Source organism: Xylocopa sonorina, chromosome 7 (genome assembly GCF_050948175.1).
Source record: "Xylocopa sonorina isolate GNS202 chromosome 7, iyXylSono1_principal, whole genome shotgun sequence".
In the NCBI taxonomy this organism is placed as follows: Eukaryota; Metazoa; Arthropoda; class Insecta; order Hymenoptera; family Apidae; genus Xylocopa; species Xylocopa sonorina.
Genome location: NC_135199.1, coordinates 2,720,752 through 2,744,053, shown reverse-complemented (window position 1 = coordinate 2,744,053; position 23,302 = coordinate 2,720,752). Strand labels below are relative to the sequence as shown.

At 43.6% G+C, this 23,302-nt stretch overlaps 1 protein-coding gene across 1 annotated transcript in view; it reads right to left on the bottom strand.

Annotated features, from left to right (window-relative positions):
• Window positions 1-1,565: 1,565 nt before the first annotated feature.
• The window catches only part of LOC143425497 (uncharacterized), a 47,093-nt gene continuing 25,356 nt past the window's right edge, over window positions 1,566-23,302 (bottom strand). Inside the window, exons 3-26 of the mRNA XM_076898347.1 lie at window positions 13,615-13,659; window positions 12,977-13,198; window positions 12,124-12,186; window positions 11,002-11,241; window positions 10,698-10,859; window positions 10,473-10,599; window positions 10,041-10,367; window positions 9,724-9,888; window positions 8,644-8,993; window positions 8,320-8,569; window positions 8,010-8,203; window positions 7,654-7,860; window positions 7,455-7,560; window positions 6,179-6,723; window positions 5,913-6,111; window positions 5,628-5,827; window positions 5,447-5,546; window positions 5,171-5,356; window positions 4,693-4,985; window positions 4,503-4,590; window positions 4,247-4,417; window positions 3,936-4,121; window positions 3,565-3,857; window positions 1,566-3,474 (exon numbers count right to left, since the gene is read on the bottom strand). Coding sequence (XP_076754462.1) covers window positions 2,992-3,474; window positions 3,565-3,857; window positions 3,936-4,121; window positions 4,247-4,417; window positions 4,503-4,590; window positions 4,693-4,985; window positions 5,171-5,356; window positions 5,447-5,546; window positions 5,628-5,827; window positions 5,913-6,111; window positions 6,179-6,723; window positions 7,455-7,560; window positions 7,654-7,860; window positions 8,010-8,203; window positions 8,320-8,569; window positions 8,644-8,993; window positions 9,724-9,888; window positions 10,041-10,367; window positions 10,473-10,599; window positions 10,698-10,859; window positions 11,002-11,241; window positions 12,124-12,186; window positions 12,977-13,198; window positions 13,615-13,659 — 5,202 coding nt within the window. The 3' untranslated portion in view covers window positions 1,566-2,991. The remainder of the gene's footprint in view (window positions 3,475-3,564; window positions 3,858-3,935; window positions 4,122-4,246; window positions 4,418-4,502; window positions 4,591-4,692; window positions 4,986-5,170; window positions 5,357-5,446; window positions 5,547-5,627; window positions 5,828-5,912; window positions 6,112-6,178; window positions 6,724-7,454; window positions 7,561-7,653; window positions 7,861-8,009; window positions 8,204-8,319; window positions 8,570-8,643; window positions 8,994-9,723; window positions 9,889-10,040; window positions 10,368-10,472; window positions 10,600-10,697; window positions 10,860-11,001; window positions 11,242-12,123; window positions 12,187-12,976; window positions 13,199-13,614; window positions 13,660-23,302) is intronic.

Sequence of the window (23,302 nt, the reverse complement as noted above, 5' to 3'; positions counted from 1 at the left end):
GCGGATGTTGCTATCGTCGCGAACGGACGTCCGCGCCAGAACGCGTTAAATCATTGTTTTTCTTTCTTCTTGTTTAACGTGCGGATGTGTGTGCGGTGTCCCCTAGCGTAGCTGTTTTTTATGCGATATATTATATATACATATATATTTTTTATCCAAATTACTCGTCGTAGACGACGAATTTTTATCTCTTCCCCCGGTGTTCTCTTCATCTCCATCCCTATTTTAGTTTCGACCTTTTTCGCACGGGTTCGTAGGATCGTGCACGCGGCGAGGAGATCGTTGATCGAGTTTAACGTGATTGTTTGATGGAGTGTCTTTTGTTAGACGAATAGACAAGGAATTCGTTTTCTTTTTTTATTTTTTTTTTTTTTTATTTTTTAGTTGCACTTTTACGGGAGCATTTTTTTTAGCGATTAATTATCTTATTAACGAGATGGATCATAATGTTTTTAAGGATACATTTAGATCGTAAGAATTAGGTGTCGATGGAAAAAAAAGAAGACAGAAAAAAGTATCCGGATGGGATCGAGAGAGTGTACCATTTGATCGATCGCGAAGGAATATGGAGGCGTGGAAAGAGGTGTACGTAGAAAGAAAGATGAAAAGATTTTTGAACAGACGAAAAACTGATATTTTCTCGTGTAGTAACATAAAACGGTATAATCACTGTGATGACACCGGCCTGCTCATCTCTGTTGCACTTTCTTCCAATTATTCGAGCAGTTACGAAAGATTACATAAAGTAAATAAGAATGGAAAAGGAGCAAAAAATGGCGAGATTGAAGAAAAAAAAGAAAAAAAAATATGAAATTACGAATAAAGAAAATACGAAACCCTGTAAAACACATTCGTGAGGTACTCTGAATATGTACACGTGCATACATAGACATGTATACTCGTTTCGTTAGTCGCGCGTCGCCGTTCACACAGCGGTTTACTTTTGTGTGCGTGTGTGGCGCGTAAGTACGTGTGTATGTATGCCCGCGCGCGTGTATGTATGGTTTTACGTCTGCGTGTGCGTGTCTCTCCGTGTGCGTGTGCGGGTGTGTGTATGTCTGCGTGTGCTTACGCTTGCGTGCGCGACGAGTGGTAATGAATGTGGTTATTTCACCGTGTGCGTGCGGCTCCGCGTGTTTTTTTCTCTTTGTGCGTGTGTGCGCTCGTAGGCACGCTTGTACGCGTGTGTGAGTAGTGGAATTACGTCATATAGATAGATCATATGTGCTTTCTAATGATGAATAATTTTATAAATATAAATATAATATCGATCTCTCACGTGTACGTTTATTTTGGATGTTCGCGCCTGGTCCGCGCGGGTCCGATCATTAAATTGTAATTAGTTTTCACGCTGCTTTATTTTCCTTTCGATGTCACGCGTCCGGCATCCGCAATTATCCTTCTCTACGATTGAACCATCGTCCAACGGAATTCGAATGCGAAACTGGAATCTTCGCTGTACGAGCCGGATAAGGATTCGGCCCCTTCGTTCTGCTCGCACGGAGTTGGAGTTCTTTCTCCCTTTTTACGTTTAAACAATTTTTACGGTTTGCTGAACAATGACATTCTGAATAATTCATATTTTTATTACCTAAAATAGTGACGTATAATATATAAATATAAAATTATAGCAGGCTTACCATTACACGCAACAGTTTCGTATTCATCTTTCGTTACAATTGTTCGTTACGATTATCTATGATATCCATCAAGCACAGAATGAACGTCGTTTGGTAATTATTATTGAATTCTCTACGTTTATGGTATCTTTGAACAGAAATTCTATGATAGTGGATACGCGTGGCAAGTATCGCGACAATTGTTACAGCTTTCTTGCGATACGATCTAAATATAAGTCGTAAAACGAAGAAAAAAGAACATTTTACATAAAATGAAACAAAAGTGAAATAATATTGGTTATTAAGCGAATTTATTTTTCTCTTATGGAAAACATTCGTTTTATACTGGATACTCTCGATATAGAATGAATTTTAAAAATTTGATGGCCTCTTTCGTGGACACGTTTTCAAACATCTCAAATTGTAGAAAACGAAGCGTTTTCCATTCGATGCTCGAAGAACACATCTGACAAAATAAACCGAATGGTTCATTGCTGAATTCATTTATTCTATAAGGCACATGTTTAAGGACGCTAATCATTGTTACAAGAAAACAACATTTTGCCCTTGTTACCACGTCTCTCGAAAGGCAGTGAAATATGTGCACGCGAAAGAGGACACTGATGAACACAAAGCACTCGACGTTCAGCCACGTAAAAATAGTCAAGTTGTACGGCACAGCATCCGAGATAGCTTCAATGAAACGCGTTTGTTCGACTTAATTCAAATACACGTACAAGTTATTACAAACTAAACAATAGCGATATATGTATGATACACTGGATCGTTGATTAAAATCAATCGTTTCGCGGATTCGATCGTGCCCACCGTGGCGGACGTCGTTGATTGGCAGTTTCAGCGAAGGACGTTCGTCTCCGTTATGGTATTTTTGGCATTAAAATACAACCGCGAACGAATTCTCTCTCGTATTATTTTGCTGCGCCACGCTAAATCGACGCGATAACTTAATTCCCAACCCCTTCAGTGTAGTGAGTCACGATAACTCATTCGGTACTCATTTATGTTCGACACCGTCGTTGCTGCGTTCTGCACAAGGATGAAAGCGAGAGCAGATGCGATAAACTCTTTCCCTACTCGTTGGTGTAGATTGACAAAACTGTGCGCGTTTTATAATTTCCAAACAATTTCACGTAGGACCAATGTTGTGCTTCGCATCGAAGCTTGCAAGAAATAATTCAGCTCGGCTTTGTCCTAAGTGATAACAAACGAAGAACGTTAAATACCTGCTCGCGATCGGATCGATCCTAGCACTGAAAGGGTTAACAGTTGCGAATATCTCGTTATATACACGTACGGACTGCTCCGTTGCACGTCACCGATCATGGACGCGCTGCGTCACGTTTATCGCTGCTTAAGCTTCCGGGGATGTAGTGGTTGTTCGTTCCGGTTTACGTAGCCGTCCCTTTCTCCGATAGTGGTATGGCACGCGGTTGCTGGGTCCTCTCGTTCTACCCAAGGGTGGTCTTCTCTGGTACTGATAGTTCGGGTAACGTGTATACGGCGGACGTTGAATATTGCCGACTTGCTCGTTGTGGCCGTTCACCACGAACGGTTTCAACCGCGCCTTATGCGGATCTTCCGTCACGCGACGGCGTATGCACACCGCGCACCGGCTTACCCGCGACGTGTGGTCGATCTTCAGCGTCTGTGGTAGGGGCTTCCGGAACATCTCGTAGTCGTTGATGGTGGCTAGCCAGTAGGACGTGGCGGTGGAAAAGTAGTTGCACGTGCCTAAACTGCGACACTCGATGAAGGGTCTAATGCGGAAGTCCTCCAAGCAAGAACCAGGGGAAACCAGCGACTGACCGCCGCCGCCTGCGCCCGCGTCACGGTGCTGCAAGTTTCGATTATCGTTGTACGATGATAAAAAATCTCTTCTACAAAGAGTAAGTATTTTGTGTATTGCGATAGGAAGTGTACTCACCATAAGGAAACTGTACCCGATCCAAAGTTCGTCCCAGCCACCCGGACACTGTGGTATAGCCATGGTTTGACTGTGGATCGCAATCGCCCGGGTGGGAGCCTCGCAAACGGAGCATCTAGAGATGTATCTACCGACTTGTGGTGCTGGTATCGGAGCCATAGACATGGGCATAGATTCCGTAGTGCTGAGCCAATAACTGTAATCTTCCCGATTCGCGTAATCGCATACGTTGTTGATATTACAGAAGGCAAAAGGCATCGTGGAGAACTTTCGGACGCAACTTCCGGCCGTACCTGAGAACAGACGTTGCGTTGAAGGTAGACTAAATCACTTAATCACTTAATTCCCGATCTTCTGATGTTTCTTCTCACCGAGATCTTGTCCGTGCGGTTTTCCATTGGCCATTATGTGTAACAACGAAAAGCCATCCCAAAGTTTCACCGTGTTCTGTGGACAGAGCGGTATCATGTCGGATTGCGAGTGTCGGGCAAAGTAAAAGCCTCTGTTTCGTGGACCTGGTGCTGGTGGTGCCGGGACTCCTGCTATTCCAGGGAATCCTACAAATTCACCCATTGTATATTTATGCAATAATGAAATAAAAAATATCCTTTCTTTATACGGCTCAAAGTAATACTTATCAACGCATAATTTAAACTGTTTAGTTGATGAATCAGACTTTTACCTGGACGTCCTTGCGGTCCAACAGAGCCACGAGGACCAGGATAACCAATCTGGCCAGTTTTACCCTGCGGACCTTCGGGACCTGGAGGACCACTCATTCCAAACTCACCGTCCCGTCCAGGCAACCCTTGTTCTCCTTGATCGCCTGACATTCCTCGCAGTCCAGGGAGACCTGTATGAACATTCGTTCGCGTCATTTATTACTCGTCATCATTCATTTCTCTTATAATTGCTCTTATTCGCCGATCAATGTATACCTATCAGTCCTGGACTTCCTGTATCTCCCGGTAACCCTTTCCTTGGGAAAGGTGAGAATGGGTTTGTACCCCGATCTCCTTTTGGCCCCTGTAAAATATGTACAGTCGCGTAACAATTTTCCACGTACTCAAGTACGTGATTATATTTAATTTATTCCCCGCAACCATTGCTTCGAATCGAGATACTGACCTTTGGTCCTGGGGGTCCTGCAATTCCAAACAGACCTATTTCCCCTATATCACCGCGTTCTCCTTTCTCTCCAGGCAGCCCTCCAAGTCCTGAAAGACCCGTGTCTCCTCTCTCTCCCTTCAAACCCACTCTACCGTCCAATCCACGACGTCCTTGTTCTCCCTGTTCTCCACGGATAGAAATTCCACGGAAACCCCGTTCTCCAGAGAAACCTTTCGGACCCGGATTTCCAGGTTCACCTGGTAAACCGTCCAGTCCTGGCTCACCGGGATAACCGTCGAAACCAGGTAATCCTAAAGTTAAACGAAATGGAAATCAAGGTATTTGAAACTGCATTGTCGAAGCTACAAGAATTGCTCATTTCGAATTCAGCAGCTAGGTATGTTAATTATAATATTCTGGACTTTTTCGACGTGTTAAATTATTTAAAAAATCAGGCATTAATGGAAGTTCCAAACTGTAAGTAATGAGTAACAACCTTCACTTCCTGGAAGTCCTTTTATACCGGGAATACTACGGCCCATCTCTCCGCGGATTCCTTTCGGGCCATTTGGTCCATAATCTCCGGGACTACCTTTCTGACCTGGTATACCTGGTATACCAGGTAAACCATCCAATCCATGACGTCCAGGTTCTCCAGGTTCAGGATTGATACCAGGCAATCCTAAACGACACAATAAATATGGGGATATTTAGATACAAAATTTATTTATGAGTGTTCTAGTTTAATTACTGAAACTTGGTTTATTTTTACCTGGATAACCTTGAGGTCCTTCCTCACCAGGCAGACCTGGTAGTCCTGGCAGACCAGGAATTCCATCGACTCCATAGAATCCAGTATCACCAATCACACCCTACGATCATTTAATTAATTTTTAGTGAAAAAATAAATTCTTTCTAAACATTGTCCCCTTTAACTGAAAACTTGAAATTACCTTGCGACCAGGTAACCCTGGAAAACCGTCTTCTCCCTGTTCTCCTTTTTCACCTGGCCAACCTTGGAGGCCAGGAGTTCCGGGCTCTCCCGTTGGCGCTGTACCAAACAATGGGACACCGGGCTCACCAGCGTATCCTTTGGGTCCTGGTGTACCCACTAGTCCAGGCAATCCTCTAGGACCCGGATCACCAGGCATTCCTGAACAAAATGTATAGTGTGAAATACGCCAAGAGTTTTCACGTTTTTTAGGCTCGTATTATTATTTAGTTAGTCTCTCTCTTACCAGGCAAACCCATTTTACCAGGGTCACCGTCCAATCCTCTTTTACCCTTAGGCCCGTCTAAACCTAACGGTCCTATCGGACCTTGTTCACCTTTTACGCCGTCGAGACCAGGAATACCGGGCGCTCCAGCTCTTCCTTTAAATCCCCAGTCTCCCCTCAATCCTTTCACACCATCCGGGCCCATGTCACCGATTTCTCCCTAAAGACATTCGCGAACGTTTATATCCGATGATATCGTTGGACATCGTTCCCAAAGCTTAGCTTACCTTCGGTCCAATACCTCCGTAGAAGCCATCGTAGCCAGGTTCACCCTTGGGTCCTTGCAGCCCGTTGAACCCATCGGTGAAAAGCCCCGGCTCACCGGGTAAACCAGGGCGTCCATCCACGCCAGGGAAACCGGGTGGTCCGACTTCACCTATGAAACCAGGTTCACCCACGTCACCTTGGGGCCCACTGAACGCGTTCTCCCCCGGAAGTCCGTCCAAGCCATCCAGTCCAGCATCTCCACGGACACCTTTGAATCCGGGTAGTCCCATTATCCCTGGAGGGCCTGCTGGACCAGCCATTCCTGGTTCGCCTTGAGGCCCTAACGGTCCGTCCGGTCCTACCGCTCCTGGCCAACCGGGCGGGCCAGGTTCACCACTTTCGCCCGTGTCACCGATCTCTCCGAGCGGGCCAGGTCGACCCCAAAGACCGTCTCTTCCAGTGTAACCCACCGGACCAATGTCACCGTCCTCACCCTGACGTCCGGTGAAACCGACTTCTCCTTTCAACCCCTTCATTCCGTCGAATCCGGGTGGTCCATCGACACCTGGAAAATGTTGTATTTAATTAGTTTTTCCCTATGAAATTTACATAACCATGGTAAAAATATTATTCGATGATAGCGATGTTTACATGTTTCTAAATTTCTCGATTTACCAAGAATATTTACACGTACAATACGTACAACATACGTATGCGAACAATAATTAATATAACCAACATTAGCTTGGTTCAGCGCGTGCAAGTTGTTCCCTCGAGATCGGTGCTTTCGGAGCTGTTTCGACGATTCGTGGCACTGTTACGCCATTATAAACAAGGATTAACGGTAACGCATGGACACCATAAACGAGGCGATGTACATGCATTCCCAACGGAAGCGGCGAGGAAATACATATTTTTCAAATTTCAAATGTAACGAGACATTTTAACTATATCTGTACGAATAATCGGCTTTAAATGCTTCAATAGTCCGTGTAAAACACACGTGAATTATGTGGGAGCGGATAAAACTATTGAGGCGGGTAATTGTTTCATTACACAAACTAAAGTGCTTGAAAGATACCATTTACAGTTTACCGTATATGTCGCTTATCGAATGAAGAACGGGTACAAATGAATTTCAGAACGATATTTGCTTACTTATTAAGTATCACGGGACAAGTTAATAATTGACATTTAAAACAAGGCTCTCTAAGTTTTCCATATTAAAATTCTTAGTATAGAGTGAGTTTTGATATTTGCACGATTGATTAAACAATTAGTCATAAATAGTCGTACCTGGAAGACCGGGCTCTCCAATTCTTCCAGGCATTCCAGGTTGGCCAGGTGCCCCAGGGGATCCTCTAAGTCCTTGAACACTGATACCTCGTTGACCTTTCGCTCCCTGCCGATCGATTTACTCGGTTAAATCAAAATCAAGGATCGAACATCCTGTACCCGTTTTTTTTTTATTGAAAACAGAAAGAGGCAAATTTACCTGAAGTCCAGGTAATCCAGTTAAACCGGGTGCACCTTTGTCACCTTTCACACCTTTAGGGCCATCTATTCCGGGTCTACCAGGTAAACCTGTAGGCCCAGGAAGGCCAATGTCGCCCTTTTGACCGTACCAGCCCGGTAATCCGTAATCGCCGTACGTTTGATTCGTGCCTGGGTTACCACGATCACCTTTGTTACCTACACGACCCTGAATAATCAATCGAGAGCAAATTTAGTTTTTGTACTTCGCCGAATATAAAAAAAAAAAGAAAGAATTTAACTGCTTTTGTAAAGACCAGTGAATAACTTATGTCTTTATTTTTTTTGTTTTTAGGGCTGACTTTTTACAATATTTACCGGAAATCCAACCGGTCCCTGTGGACCTCGTGCACCCGGTGCACCACGAGGGCCTTCATCACCCGGTATACCAGGGTATCCTTTCAAACCAACGGGTCCTTGAAACGATAAACCAACTAGTCCCGCAGGTCCTGGTTGCCCCGGAAATCCTTCGTCACCCGGTCGCCCTTGAGCACCCTTGAAACCGTCCGCACCTGCAACAATTTAAACATGTTCATTCAACACTTTTGTTAGAGTTTCAGCAACCTACACACGATATTTAATAGTTACGATATCTAATAGTTCTTATACCGGTCTTTGACTTTCTTACCCGGAGCACCTCGTTCTCCCTTGTATCCCTTTTCTCCTTGCATGTCTATATCGAATTGCGAATCCACTCCACGATCTCCTTTAGCTCCCTTATCCCCCTGTACACCTTTCGGTCCTGGTCTGCCTGGCAAACCTGGTTCGCCCTGCAGAAACTCGATCGGCGTCAACATGTCATCACCCTTCATACCCGGTATTCCATCCAAACCTGGATACCCATCGCGTCCTGGAAATCCTGTAAGACCATGGTCACCCTGAAACGAGAAGAGCGTTATTTGTTATTCCAGTAGAGAAATCGTTAGTTTTATTCGAAGCGTGTCCCTCCTACTTTCTCTCCTTTTGGTCCTGGGGGCCCAGTGTCACCGCGTGGACCAGGTTCGCCTTGCCTTCCTCTCAGTCCTTCGTACCCAGGATAACCTTTGTCACCGACATCACCAGGTTGACCAATTAGTAACCCGTCGGATGGTAGTATCAGCTTTCCTTGTTCTCCTTTTGGTCCTTGAGGACCAGCGATTCCTGGTCTCCCGCTGTCGCCTTCCAAGCCTCTTGGCCCGATAATACCTGGTCTACCTTGCACTCCTTTGAATCCGCGTGGTCCAGGCGCTCCTGGAGTTCCCGGTGTTCCCGGATATCCGTTCAGTCCAGGATCACCACGGTCACCCTTGTTACCTGGCCGTCCTGTATTGAAATTCACGTGTTTCTTTCACGGCGCAAATACATATTTCGATTTTTAAAAATCCACCGTTAATGTAAATGTTCGACTACGTTATTTCGTTTAGCATTGTTCGAAGCGAAGTGCACTTATTTTGTTTTGTCTACTACTACTTAGTCTCTGACAAGTTGTTGCATTTTTAAGTAAGTTTTTGATCTCTTGTGATTTAAGATCTCGCGGTAAATAACGACTGCTGCTTTTAGACGTGTGTCTCTTTTAGAAGAATACTTGGAAGGGTTTAAACAAACATCCTATATGGTTATTCGAAAAATATATAGAAAAGATTAAAAATTAAACACAGAAGTTTAAATAGCAGGAAGTTTAATTTTTCTTTATATATTCGAAGCAGTGAAGCGAAAAGAACCACTGGTTTCATAGAATAGATAAATACCGTTGTAACCCTATTGCAAACCAAAGGTATAGTAATAACTGTCCACTGTTCGTACTTTATCGTATCATCATCATTAGTCACGCTAGTAAACTGATATTGTCTCGACAGTAGCAAATGGAGCGAAGACATGGAATAATGTAACAATATTAGAGGACAGATTTTCAAGATAGAATCGAAGTTCAACGTTCGTAAACTTTCGAGCAGCAATCGATTCGGTACATCTGGAGTGGAACAATTTACATTGAATACATTTTCATTTATTTTTTCGATTGTTACTTTTATAATTACTTGTTGATGTAACTTACCTGGTGTACAAACGCCACAGTCGTCTCCTTTGATACCTTTCGCACCTTTGATACCTGGTGAACCTGGCCATCCATGAGGTCCAGAAGTACCTGGTGTACCCGGTAAACCACGCTCACCAGGAGGACCACGAATCCTGATTCCTTTGCCAGGAAAACCTTTCGGTCCTGTATAATCGAGACGCTTCAGACTAATAATATCATTCCGATAACTCTTGTTTTTAATAATTAACACAAAGTTTAAAGTCGGATAATTGGATGAAATTCGAGTTGAATATCAGCATATAAATTACAGGATAAATGAGATGCGAGAACGATACCTTGATAACCAGGATCGCCACGATCTCCAGGCAATCCAGGGACAGCAGGGAATCCAGGTTTACCATCGATGCCTGGTGGACCAGTCATCGATATTCCGGGGAATCCTTTCGGGCCGATGGGTCCGGGCAATCCGGGTATACCTATCGGACCTTGGGGTCCCATTTCGCCAGGAAGACCATCGTCTCCTGGCTCTCCTTTGACAGAAGATCCTTTCAATCCTGGCAGTCCAGGAAGACCGGGCGGTCCCGGCGGACCAGGTGCTCCGATATAGCCTACTTTACCAGGTAAACCTGGTGTTCCTGATTCGCCTGGTCTACCAGGTGGACCTACATGGAAAATGAATTAATTACTAGATTTTCTCCTACAAACAATTTTCTCCTAGAATAGATATTTCATAAAAGGTGATAGGTATTTTACAAAAGGTTCATCACCTATATCTCCTTGAATTCCGATGTTTCCTTCAATAATTTCGTCCAATTCTGGTATGTATTTACCAGGCTCACCGGCGGCTCCTTGCTTACCAGGGGCGCCTTGATTTCCTGCCTCTCCAGGCTCCCCCTAGATTGAAAATACGAAATAAACTTTCCCGAGAATTTGTTCCTTTTTTGTTAAATTCCCGACAGAAAGGAACATAGAGATACAGATGCGCTACTTACGTTTACGCCGACTGGTCCTGGTTTACCGGCATAGCCCGGGGCCCCTTTCTCTCCTTTTTCTCCCGCTGGTCCTGCCGGACCCACTACACCCTGTTTGCCTCTCGGACCGTCGTCACCTTGCTCTCCTTTCATACCTTTTATACCCCAGAATCCTGGCCGACCCTGCATTCAAATTTCGCGTCTACGTAATCGTTTACCGTGAACGTGATAATCCACGAACATTATTTTTTCTCCTGCGTTCTCCTTGCCAAAAGATGCCGCGATTTATTTATTAAGTTACAGCAAATTGTGGGATAATGCTCACCGCAGGCCCTTTAACGCCAATTTCTCCCGGTAGTCCCCAATCGCCCACGTCTCCTCGTATGCCCTTGAGACCCTTGTCGCCTTTCACCGACCCGGGATCAGTATTTTTCTTGTGCGGCATGTCTGTACTCGGCCCAGGCTCTCCTCTATCTCCTTGCTCACCCTGTGCACCCTTCGCTCCGTAACGTGCTTCACCCTGATCTCCTTTCATACCTGGTAATCCCGGGGCACCGCTGTAACCCTGGAAATGGTTAAACAAAATCTCTTCTGCATCTAGGTATGCCTATCTATATCTAGGTTATCAAATGGAAAAATATCATCGTTTGCGTTCGACTTGATCCATTCAGCTCAGAGCAGAGAATCAACGTCAGCGAAATACGAACTCTACTCTACTCTTGTCAGATAGACGGGATCAAAATACTAGCCAATTTCTCAGCTCTTACAAGATGATAGCATAGAGAAGGTGCACACGCGTTCACGGTGTGCCCGTTTTTCGATCCAGCGAACGGTGGTCTCGAGTTTCTCGGAAGCTGCCGATCGCTCGCGACGGAATCTTCTCCCTGGAGGGTAGAGAACGCGGCAAGACGGGCGGGCACGCGTTATCAGCGTACGCCGTGTCAGCAGATACATCGCGTTCTAGAAGCGCGACGCCTCGGATTTCAGCGGATCCGCGGACCCGTTTCGTGTTTAGAGATTAACACACGAATCCGTTGCTCCAGGCGACGGGTCGTCGCCTTTCATCCGGTTCGCTTTTAAGGGATTCGTGGGACGCTCGCGAAATTCTTTTTTTGTGCGAAATCACTAGCGCTATACTTCTTTCAGAATATTTCATTCATTTAGATACAGAAATCCCCCCTTTTCACCTTGTTTCCGGCGTGTCCGTTAAATTATTGCCAGACGATATTTCATGCGAGCAGGTGGCGTTTCGCCAAAAGGAACGAGACGCGTTCACAGACTGCTGGACTGCCTCTTTCTCTCGTTCTCTCTATATATCATGGCAAGAGGCAAGAGTCGTGAGTCCGAGGCTCGTGTGAGAGGTTCACGAACCCTCCGGTTGGCCCGATCGGCCGTTACGGTACCTGAAGCGAGATACCAGCGAATAAGTCGCGAGTTTCGTACTCACCATGTCGCCGGTCTCTCCTGGATAGCCCATTTCACCGGGGATCCCGGGCGGTCCTTGAAAGCCCTGAACAGAAAATTCGTGATTTAACAACGGCTCGAATGAATGCCACCGGACCTACTCGAGAGATTGTTCGCATTCTTCCCGATTTTTTGCTATTCAACCGTCCCTTTAGTGACCACGTACCATGCCTACCGTTTTCTACGCTCGATGAGTAGCGCGACGGTTTATATTTTCAAACAGAAAACTCTGCTTATATTTCAAATTCTTATTCTTATTACGATAGCTAATTTTAGCGAGATCTAATTGTTACGTCTAGGATATAGTAGTCCCGGAATTAGATGTATTACGAAATAACGCAAAGTCCAACAGCAACCCGACACCAGTCGAAAATATAAATCAACGTAAGTGTTGCCAATCCATGCCGATTTCGCGCCGCTGTCCAAGCGAAGGAAGAAATCTGAACCCGTTCGTTTCCTTGCATTCTCGTCACGTCTCGCAACTACTACCCGCCAACGTATGGAACGAAAATGAGCGACCATTTCATAGGGATTCGTCCGCGGCTCTTCCTCCTCTCCAGGATTTATCCGCGGCGTACGATCCCTCAACGAGGGAACTACGATTTCAACTGTGCCGTCAACTGTGCCACGACGTGTACGCTTTGCCGATTCGAGGCATCCAAATTCTACTGATCGTACGTTTCGCGATTTATACTTCTCGATCTAACTGCAGAACTAGAACTGATTTGAAACTTCGCTATTAACATCGATCTTATACACATTTCGACGAATGAAAAAACGATCACTGACGTGTTTGATTTAAATTAGAGAAAGGTAAGAACTACAAAGATGCTTACCATTTGTCCGTTGATGCCAGGATCACCACGGATACCTTTCACGCCCACGGAATTGATACCTCCGTCGCCAGGTTCGCCAGTGGGCCCCCTGTCTCCTTTTGGACCCACTGGACCACGTTCACCAGGGACACCAGGCATTCCTGGTGCACCGGCACGTCCATCGGTCCCGTTGCACCCATCCAGTCCGTCTGGTCCCATTACACCAGGCGGACCTGGGATACCCTGCAGCCAACGATTTAATTATTCCAGGTTTCTTTGGGCCCGTCGTCCCTCGATTTTATTTCGGGGAACCACGGTACGAAGGAGCAGGTCCTCTGCACCTTACAATTTCTTTCGCGTTTCTTTTCGATATCTTTTTCACTGTATATATTTATACCATTTTTTTCGATGTACAATGTGTGCTATTGAATTCGTCTGCGAAAATATGTTACACAAAATCAAAGGGCTTTGGTAGTAGTTTTAGTTCCGCGTATGGAGCCTGTTCACAAAAATTCTTTTCAAATTGAGTGGAACTATTTGAATTCATAGCTTGTAAAATGGGACTCGCATCTGGCAGGGAAAATTCGAAAGCTTGAGCAAGTTTCACGTGCAAAAATTGAAACGAACGAACTTTTAATGGAATGGAGATTTGTACGAACCGACAGACCTGGTGCTCCAGGGAAACCCCGTATACCTTCGTCACCCTGTAAACGATATGAAAATTAGATTTGTTGAACGAATAACTATTTGCAATTATAACTTCTGTACCATCGAGTAAGAAATGTTCAAAAGTTTTGCCAAACGCTATTACACGCGAGGCATTATTTTTCTGCAAAAAATTGTTACTCGTCTAATTTATAATATATAATTCTAAAGACGAACATTTTTTCTTCCAATTGAAGAAGAAAGAGAGAGAATCGTATCAATTATCAACTGCATATATATTCCTTCCACTTCGACGCTCGTAACGAACACGTCGTACAACGCAGCGTTCGGCGGCACTGTCGCAATCTTTATCAAGGATACCATCCTTCATCTGTAAAAATAAATTCCGCGATTACGCGTACACCGCCTACCATGTTTATTTTGAATACGGTTCGTCGCAATTGCGAGTAACGATTATTGCATCGCACCCCTGATACGCTCGAAGGCCATCTACTAATCAGCGTTGCAACTGCAACCGTTTCGAATGCGTTTCCTGATCTCGGGCGGCTTGTAAAATTGCGCGCGTGCGACCGTCCGCGGCTGAAAACGCGATTCCGTTCCGCATAAAATAATGTGCGTCGTTAGCAATTGCCAATTGCACTCAATTGTCGCGAGCGTACGACACGGCTGTTAATGGGGCTCGTTTTTTTCGTTAAACCGTCGAGGCTCATTTGCAACTTGTCGCGTTTGTAATCCCGCGTAATTAGAATACGTTCGACGATGTAATAACGATTTCATGGGCCTCGTGATAATATTATTTATCGACACGTCGCTCTGTTTCGGCAAATACTCGGTGATTGATAGGTTTAACGGTCTTCGCAGGTTTTCATACAGAGGTGTGATTTGAAACTTCTAATTCTGTTACTTGGATAAAAATAATATCGAGTTATATGATAGATAAATAAATAAATTCGTCTCTCGTATCTAGCTACCGCAAGCAACGAACTAAAATCGAGCAATTTTAATTGCAAGTACCACGAAATGAATGTCCTGCACTTTCGTAGATAAAAAATGGTATAACAAAAGCGTGATAAGTCATATTTAACTATTCCGCGCCATTGCAATATGTTTCTCTGTCCACGTTTTTCGCAGCCTCGCGAAAACCACTTTGCCACTTCCATGGCGAGCTATAACAATGCTTCACACCTAAAGCGCGAGAGTGAGGAGAAAAAAAAGAAGCACGGTCCACCGCAGAGAAGACAATTACTCTATATAAAACGCGGCACGCAGCAAACAACGTGTATACACACAAGGTGCTTTCCTTTAGCGGAAAAAAAGGAAAAAGAAAAAAAAAAAGTAAAAGAAGCATTCCGAGGAAAGCAGTCCACCCTGCGACTGGTACCGAGTAATTTGCACGCTTGCAATTCCGCCGCCGCTTCTCTAACCGCGAAACTCGAATTATTCGCATAATTAAGACGTAGGTACACCCGTAGCTGTGGTTAATTAACCAACAAATTAACATGCCTTCTAGCAAAGAAGAAATAACGAATCAAAGTGGAGGTAGCTGCGCAAAGAGAACAGACGGCAATAAATACGCGAGTAAAGAAGAGAAACGATAGGTAACGACGAAATTTATGAAGAAATAAAATGATAAGAAATGGGAACTGAAGTTGAGAAAGCTTTTAGAAGAAGGAAGAACGGTAAAGTAGATGAAAATGGAAGCGGTTTGTACGAGGATCACCGTAAGGGATGAAACATGAAAGTAGCAGAGGGGTTTAAGAATTTGTATCATTTCGTTCGAAAATATTTGATCGTGAACGTTATAGAAACAGTTAAATATACAGATAATTCCCATTTGTTTAGTATATAAATGATTATAGTTGTAATAAAATGAATTGTTAAAACATTAATAACACTTGCTTAAAATCGTGTGTTATCTATCCAGCGAGCACAATTAGCTGAAATTCGATTTCTAATGGAAAATTTCTAGCCTCGTTAAATCTGTTTCCGTCATGATTGACGCCCTTATCTTGCGTATGATTACGTACGCAAATCTCAGTTTTAAGTAACAGTTAAAAAAGGAACAGCTTTATCAGTTAACCTGTTGCACAACTGCTAAGAAATGTGCCTGATTGAGAATATTCTCTCTCCGGAGTTATTAAATAATCGCGTACTATATCATCCGATACTAAAATTCGTGACAAAACGAGGGTATAAAAACATCATTTTATTCGGTATATTATTGTATAATACTGTAATTATTCGACTGAGTAATTAATAGAATCGACCGGAATGTAATTTCATCCTCGTTACATCTTCGTTACATCCTCGTTACATCTCATAATATCCCGTTTCATCTCTATATTCTAATAAATAACAAGTAATCTTCGAATGACCAGCGTCGGTTGGTTGTTGAAATTTTCGGTTCGATCAACGCACGACCGTAACCCTCGTTCGAAATTGGCGGTATCGGAAACGTATCGCGGACACGCGTAAAATGAGATTTATTATTCGCCTTAATGATCCTGTATTTCACGTTTTAATTGTATCCGACATCCGGAATTGATGAACTATGCTCTCGATCCCGTGTAACGAGCCGGCGGCGAGACTCGCGTGTTCAGCGAAACGTTAATCGCGCCTTATTTACAATCGTTAAAGTGAAAAATTACAAAGCTGGCCACCGATTCGCGGAATTATTTATGCGTTTGCGGCGATTTATCTTAATTATTTATCTTAATTGCACGCGCATTCCCCTCGCGTCGCCCGTCGCCCGTCGCCGACGGGGCTGTCGCCGTTCGCGGAGCGGCGCCACGAGGAAATCGAGACGCGCGCATGCACGTGAACGCCCGCCGGGAAACCAAAATTTAATATCGAAAACCCAGCCGGACGCGGCTCGTATTCGGGTCAGCTATCGTCCACGCGAGTCTGCCTTGTGAAATTTTCAATCGCTTCGTAGCTCCGGCTCCGCGTGAGAAAATTGTTTCGGAGACTGCAACCGGAACAGCTCGACCGATTTAATTAGAGGAGAAGATGCACTTGGTCGCTGACGGTCGCTGTATTACGAACCCGATAAGACGCTTAGGATCGATGCAGATTCGAATGACATTCGCTCTTTCAAACGTATAGTTTTGATCCCATATGTGTGTAATGCACGGCTCGTCATCTACTTGAGATTCTCAAAAAGCCACTTGAACGCGCTCTAGGACTCTTACTCAAGATGCACACATAACTAACTAAGTGTGCATAGCTGAATCAGACGGCCGTATAGATACGTAGATAAAAGTATTTATTTTTGAGTAACATAGATAAACGAGTGGTGGTTGGATGACCGTAGAAACGGTCCAACTGATAAAAAATTAAATAATTAGACAAGAGAGTCGAGTACGCGATTAAATGGTTGTGCGCGACGCGTAAATAGGGCGAACAATTAGTATATGAATAGATGATTGCCGCAGTAATTGTACAGAAAAATATACGAGTTTGTAATTGGTAATTAACGAGCCGAATCAGTAATGAACTAGATAATTAATGAAATATGTCTACATTTATTTAAATAAACGTCCAATTAATTAGCACAGTTGTACTAATATACAGGTTGGGGCAATAATTACTGAATTATTATTACCCCGGATATCTTCGAAACTATAAGTTTCACAGAAATATTTACTGATATAAAATTGCACAGTACGAATTAGAGCATCTTAAAATGAGTTCAACGACCCATAACATAAGGCCATTGAAGGTGATGGAAAGTAAAGAAAAGCGATAATACTTATGGTTTTGGTAGTAAATGGAACATACGTATTGTAAACAGTAAAGGAATACGTAATGTCAGGGCAGTCTAATAGTTTGCAGAATAAGTTAAACATGATAAGATTAGTATCGATAAATCGGTCTGTAGGTCTGAATTTATGACGCGTTCATGACATCAATACCAATGTTACATTAGATCTTTTACTAGAAGATGTACCTTTACTTATACGACAAACTATGTGGTATCAACATGATGGATTATGTTTATTCACATTATTCATAAAAATTTCAAAATCATTGGATTGGACACGGCGGTCCAATATCGTAGCCCCAACTCGTTCACCAGACATAACATATCTAGATTTCTTTCTGTGGGGTACACTGAAAGAGAAACTGTACAAAAAAGGAACAACTACACATTATTACAGCCTGTGCGTCAATAAGTTCTGACAGCGATGGTCATCATTTCGAAAACCTACTATAAACGTGTGTATTATCGCCTTTCTCGACTTTCTATCACCTTCAATCGTTTCATGTTACAGGTCGTTGAATTCGTTTTAAGATGCTCTATCGTAATACGGAGGAAAAAACATACCGATCCATTTAAAAAAATGAAGCTGACCTTCAAATAACCGACATACCTCCACTTACGAAAAAACTGTTTTCGCCAACGAATGGTCCTCTTCGCACTGTGCAATTTTATATCAGTAAATATGCCTGGGAAACTTATAGTTTCGAAGATATCTAATCATGAGGTGCTAATAGTTACTGCCCCACCCTGTATAAATATTTGAATAAACTATTCTATAAATGTACATCTACTTATTGATCAAATAATTTATTGGGCGTACGATTACAAACGTAACATGAAAATCTGTTGATAAAAATATTATAACATAGGTTAAGAAACGAATAAATACTAAATGCAGAGTTCCAAAAATAGTTAGATAACTGGATACATACGTGCAGTTACAGAAGGTGTAAAACTAGGCCAGGAATAGAGATGGATAAACTGCTGCGATTACTCGATATATTACGATATGTTACGTTTACAAAAGGTGCACGCGCTTTATTAGTTACGATCGGTCAAACGCGTACCAATGACATATTATCAATCCTCTATTGAAGTAAATATTTCTCTCGGTCGATTAATTGGATTACGCTACGCAGTGCGTTGCGCATTGTCAAATAGTTAGTTAATAGATCCATGAAGATGGAACGGTCTACTGACAACTGTGTCAGAATATAGTTAACTACATGAACGTACAGTTAAGTTTACAAAAACTGGAGTTTGGAATCAGAATAGGAAACGAAGGGGTAATTTTCGGTATGTTTGCGATCCGTGAATTTATTAAGCAACCAGTTATCAGGTTGGCAAGTAGAAGGTACCAATGTCTGCCAAGTATGGTCTCACTCGATACAAATCGACACGCTTCCTTTTAAAGACTCGCACTGATTGGCTGGCTCGGTACGAAGAAAGGGCTAATTCTACGATGGTGACTCATAAATCTTGCCCTAAAATGGTGTTGGCCGAATTCAAGCGAGACGAAAGCTTACACGATTCGAAAGCAATTTCAATATAAAACGAGCACGCGTCTGTGCGTGAGTATCTAATTAACGTATTGTACTCGATACGTACAGAAAATCGTTAACAGAGCAAAATATGTCAGTCCGGAAAACGATCTTGACAGTTTGACGTTGCTACGTTTTAACCCTGTCTCATTTGAAACTAATTATTGCTTTATACTTCGCGCTGTATACGTAAATTATTAATCATCGACTTTATAATTCACGTGCCAACATATCGAGCATTACGAACAATGGTTTCAAAATATCGAAGCTACAAATAATTTCTCGTTACTTGATATGGTTGACAATATTGCAGCGCGTATCTACTTTTCAATCGTGTTCGAATTATAATGACGGGCACACGGCTACGGAAACATTCTGTATAATTGATTGTCAAAACACGATTGCAATTTACAATTAGCGGGTGTTCGATCGCGCTTCGTAACGGAAACGGTTAGGTTGATAAGCAATTCAGTTCGCGCGTTCTTTTTTTATTCGGGACGCTATCTTGTCTGACTAAAATTTCTAAAAAAATTGCAGTACCAGAGAAGTATGCGGTTTATTAACTACTGAGAAAACCGCAACTGTTGCAGCAGCATTCTACAGAAACTTCTCATTAAACCTAATAATTGCCTTTCTCGTTTCTTTTTTCCATGGTAGATAGATAAAACCGTCCGCTGGAAGCTTCACAGCGAGACATTAGGGAAGGAAGGAAGGCTAGGCAGAGAGCGTATCTACATAGCTATGAGATCACTCGACATCCGGTTCCACGTAGCTGGTAGCTCGGAATGATCTGTCAATGGGAAGTGCGTTATCAGCATACGCGTGGTATGTCATCCTCCCTTTTTTTCGTTCCTCCGTTTTCCCTCCCCGCGCTGTCTTTCGGTTCGTTCACGCATTTAACGGAACGATCTAATTTCGCAAAAATACAATCTTGTGCAAGGGAAGATAATTCGGAGTGGACAACGAGTCAAATCGTCTGCTCGATTAGGGCAATGAGCGCGGGTACGAAGATCAAAGAGGCTTGCGAAACGCGAGGGTAAGTGTGGGATAACTATTGGCGAACCTAGAAATAGAAGATCTGTTTTCAGGGCATGGTAGATTCCTGGCCGACGTTAACGTCAAAATTAGTATCAGAATGGGAGGAGAGCGATTTTGAAATAGAAATTGAATAAATTTTGCGCAGTTGCTGGAATTCCCGAATTTCCTTTTTTTTCTTCTACCAAAAGCGCTGTTGTGGACGAGGTATTAGATTAAAATGATACGTAGACGATTGCAGAACGGAAACGCTTCTCACCCCCGCACTTTGCGATACGGGAGGACGAGCGAACGCGTAGGACTTGGCTGCGTGTATCCGTTCCACGGCTGTTATCAACGTTCGATGTCCCTTATCGTTCCATGAAATGTACCGATAAATCAACAATGGGTCGAATATGAATTGAGAAAGATTGCACACCGGCTCTCGATAATTCTTCAAACCAGAGCGTGGTGTCCTTGATGTTTATTAACAGATGTCTAAGTATACTTTTCAACGATATTTCTCACATCTTTCGCTAAATTGACATTTCTAGTAACTATTAATCAAAAACTGCTCCGTTTCCAACACGCTCGATTACTACAGCCGAAATCGTGACTTCATTTTTAAACATGATATCAGACGAATTCGTCGCGAATTTACACACGGAGATTAACTTTTTTGGTCTATCGGCGCCGGGGTGGTGCAAAGTGCGAATGTCACGCGGGGTTAATGGCACGTAAGTTGTATTTAAAAAAAAATAAACAAGAACGGAGGATAGCCGCGTGACCAGGCGGTAAGAAGCGAGATGTGGTGAGAGAGAGAGAGAGAGAGGCGTATCGTCGGTGAAACGGCGATTTCTTTATCGGCGGTTGTGTTAGATACCCTACTTCGTTCGAGCGAAACAAAACAGGGGTTACACGTGCTCGTCCCGGTCTCCTTTACCGCGTGGGCGTGCCGTTCCTCTTTCCGTTTTTCTCACCCCGTGTATTTTCACGCCGCCTTTTAACGCGCTCTTTGATCAGCCTGATGATCGCCACGTGGGCTAGCCAGAAGTTTTCTAATTGTTTACCAGACGAGCAATCTTCGTCGGTATTAATAGTCACCCTCTCGTTTATTTTCTTTTCCTTCCGGTATTTCTAAAGGAAGTTCACTTTGCCGAATAGTGGTTTGGGGTAGGCGAACGACAAATATGTAAGAGTTTTCTATGTTACATAATCGATCGTTACTCCGCGTATCGTAAGGTTAAGATTTCGTCGAAACGTACGTTATTTGTTTCGAATTGACGGTAAATTTCTCCGTCCAGGGGACGCGATTTTCAATCAATTACGTTCGCCCGCGCGAATTGATCGCGTCCAACTGTCGACGGAGACCCAGCACTCGAAACGGCGTTACGAAAACGCTAGGAAACGCGGATCGAGCAATCTCGTGGCGGAACTGCAACAGGAAAGGTCCGCAGTTTCTGCCGTTAATTCGTGCCAATCCCGATAACGAGACAACGACGTAGACGACGACTTGATCGGGCAGCCGTACAAGCCACCGGTGGCACGTGGGTATACGCGTAATATGTAATATCTGGGTAATCGTTACGTAGATAGGGATCAATGCCAAACGCGAGGAACGAGAGATGCTGCAATTTATCATTAACGCCTACGTACCGAGCTGCCGGGCCGAATCGTTAACCCAAAGCGCAGAATTGTGCCATTCCCACTCCATTGGCGGTAATTTCGGAGCGAGGTCTGCAGCTTTTGTTCGCATCTGACGGACACATCGCTGGCGGCCGAACGGTGTCGATCGATTCGTTTTTTCATCAAATTAATAAATCCTGTTTTCGGACATTATTCCAGAGAGTGGTTTTTTTTTCATTGTTTTGGGGGTATGCTCGTACCTACGAATGCCTCGAAAATGTTCGCTGGTTTGTTTTACTTCCGAATACATTGACAACGCACAGTATTTCTCCCTCTTTTTTTTTTTTGTCATTTCTCGCTCTGGATATGTTATATGAAGATACGCTGCCGTTCAAATGTTTGCGATCACTTTTCGTTTTCATCCATATCGAGACTCCCTAGAAATGTATCAGAGTATTTGGAATTTTTAAACGAACTGGACATTTATCTATGTTTTTCCAGCGTAATTGCTTTCTGTGAAATACCGAACCCACTCTTGGTAACACCGCATAAACAGGATTCGCTTTATCATCACAAAATGACTCGCGTCGTCGGAGAGTCAACCGCAAAGAGAAGTGCGTGTCTTTTTCTTTTTTTTTCTTCGCTTGTTGCCCCGTAAACCACCGCAGGTCTGCTCGTATACACACCATCGAACGCAGCATCCGTTCACCAGAAAGGACCATGACGTCAGCGAACGCTCGCGCGCGCTCCTTTTACGACGCGGCCCGTGTCCGCGTAAAAAATTCCCGCGAAGCTGTTCCTTGCGCGAATTGCAGACGGACGCGTCGGAGGAAAATTGGAGTAACCCCTGGACGTAGTTAGGCGAAGGTCAGCACCGTGAGCAACAGTAACGTCGGAACGACGATCAGGTTAATCGAGCAAGCCGTGCTGGACTTTATGGTCGCCATGGCGAATGGTACCGGAAGATTTACGGTCGCCGGTCCGGCGAAGCGCTGCGCGAAAATTTACATACGACCGCTTGAGATTTCTGCTTCGCTCGCTTCGGTAGAGATATTCGTCGGATATCTTCGGATAAATGAAAAAATTATACGTATCCCTCGTTTTATTGCCGCGGTTTTCACCCACCTTTCTGGTGGCTTTCGTAAAAATGTACGAGCTCGCGATTCCTTCTACATCGACTTGTAAATCGATGCTATTTAAAGAGAACGGCTTCTACTCTATCCACGGATATTGAATAACTAGGTGAAGAAAAGTGCAATCTTTCCGTCATTATGGTTTATCCTGAATTCATCGTCATCGGCGGTGTATTGTCTAGGAATTAGAGAAACTACAAGGTCTGCTAACTCGATAATTGATGTGATTTTAATCATTCTTAATTGGCAAGTTTGTCTTATATTATCGTTTCGAATGATCTTTCTGAATATTGCTATTTTTAGTTGGCACAAAAGCCTTATCAAATGAATTACACTCATCTCTCTCTCTCTCTCTCTCTCTCTCTCATTTTCGAGATATTCTAACGTTAACGCGCGATTTGAAGAATAGATTTGTTTGCTAGATTCATCATCCTCGTTGACTTCAATGAAACCATTCTCTAATTTATGGCTTATGGTTTTATATATATATATATATGTACATGTACATTATATATTTCAAAGTTATGAGAAAAAAGCTAAGGAGCGTTGGAGAAAACGAGAGGTACCGGCAACGTTGCAATGGTCCAAAAGGTCGCTCGATGCA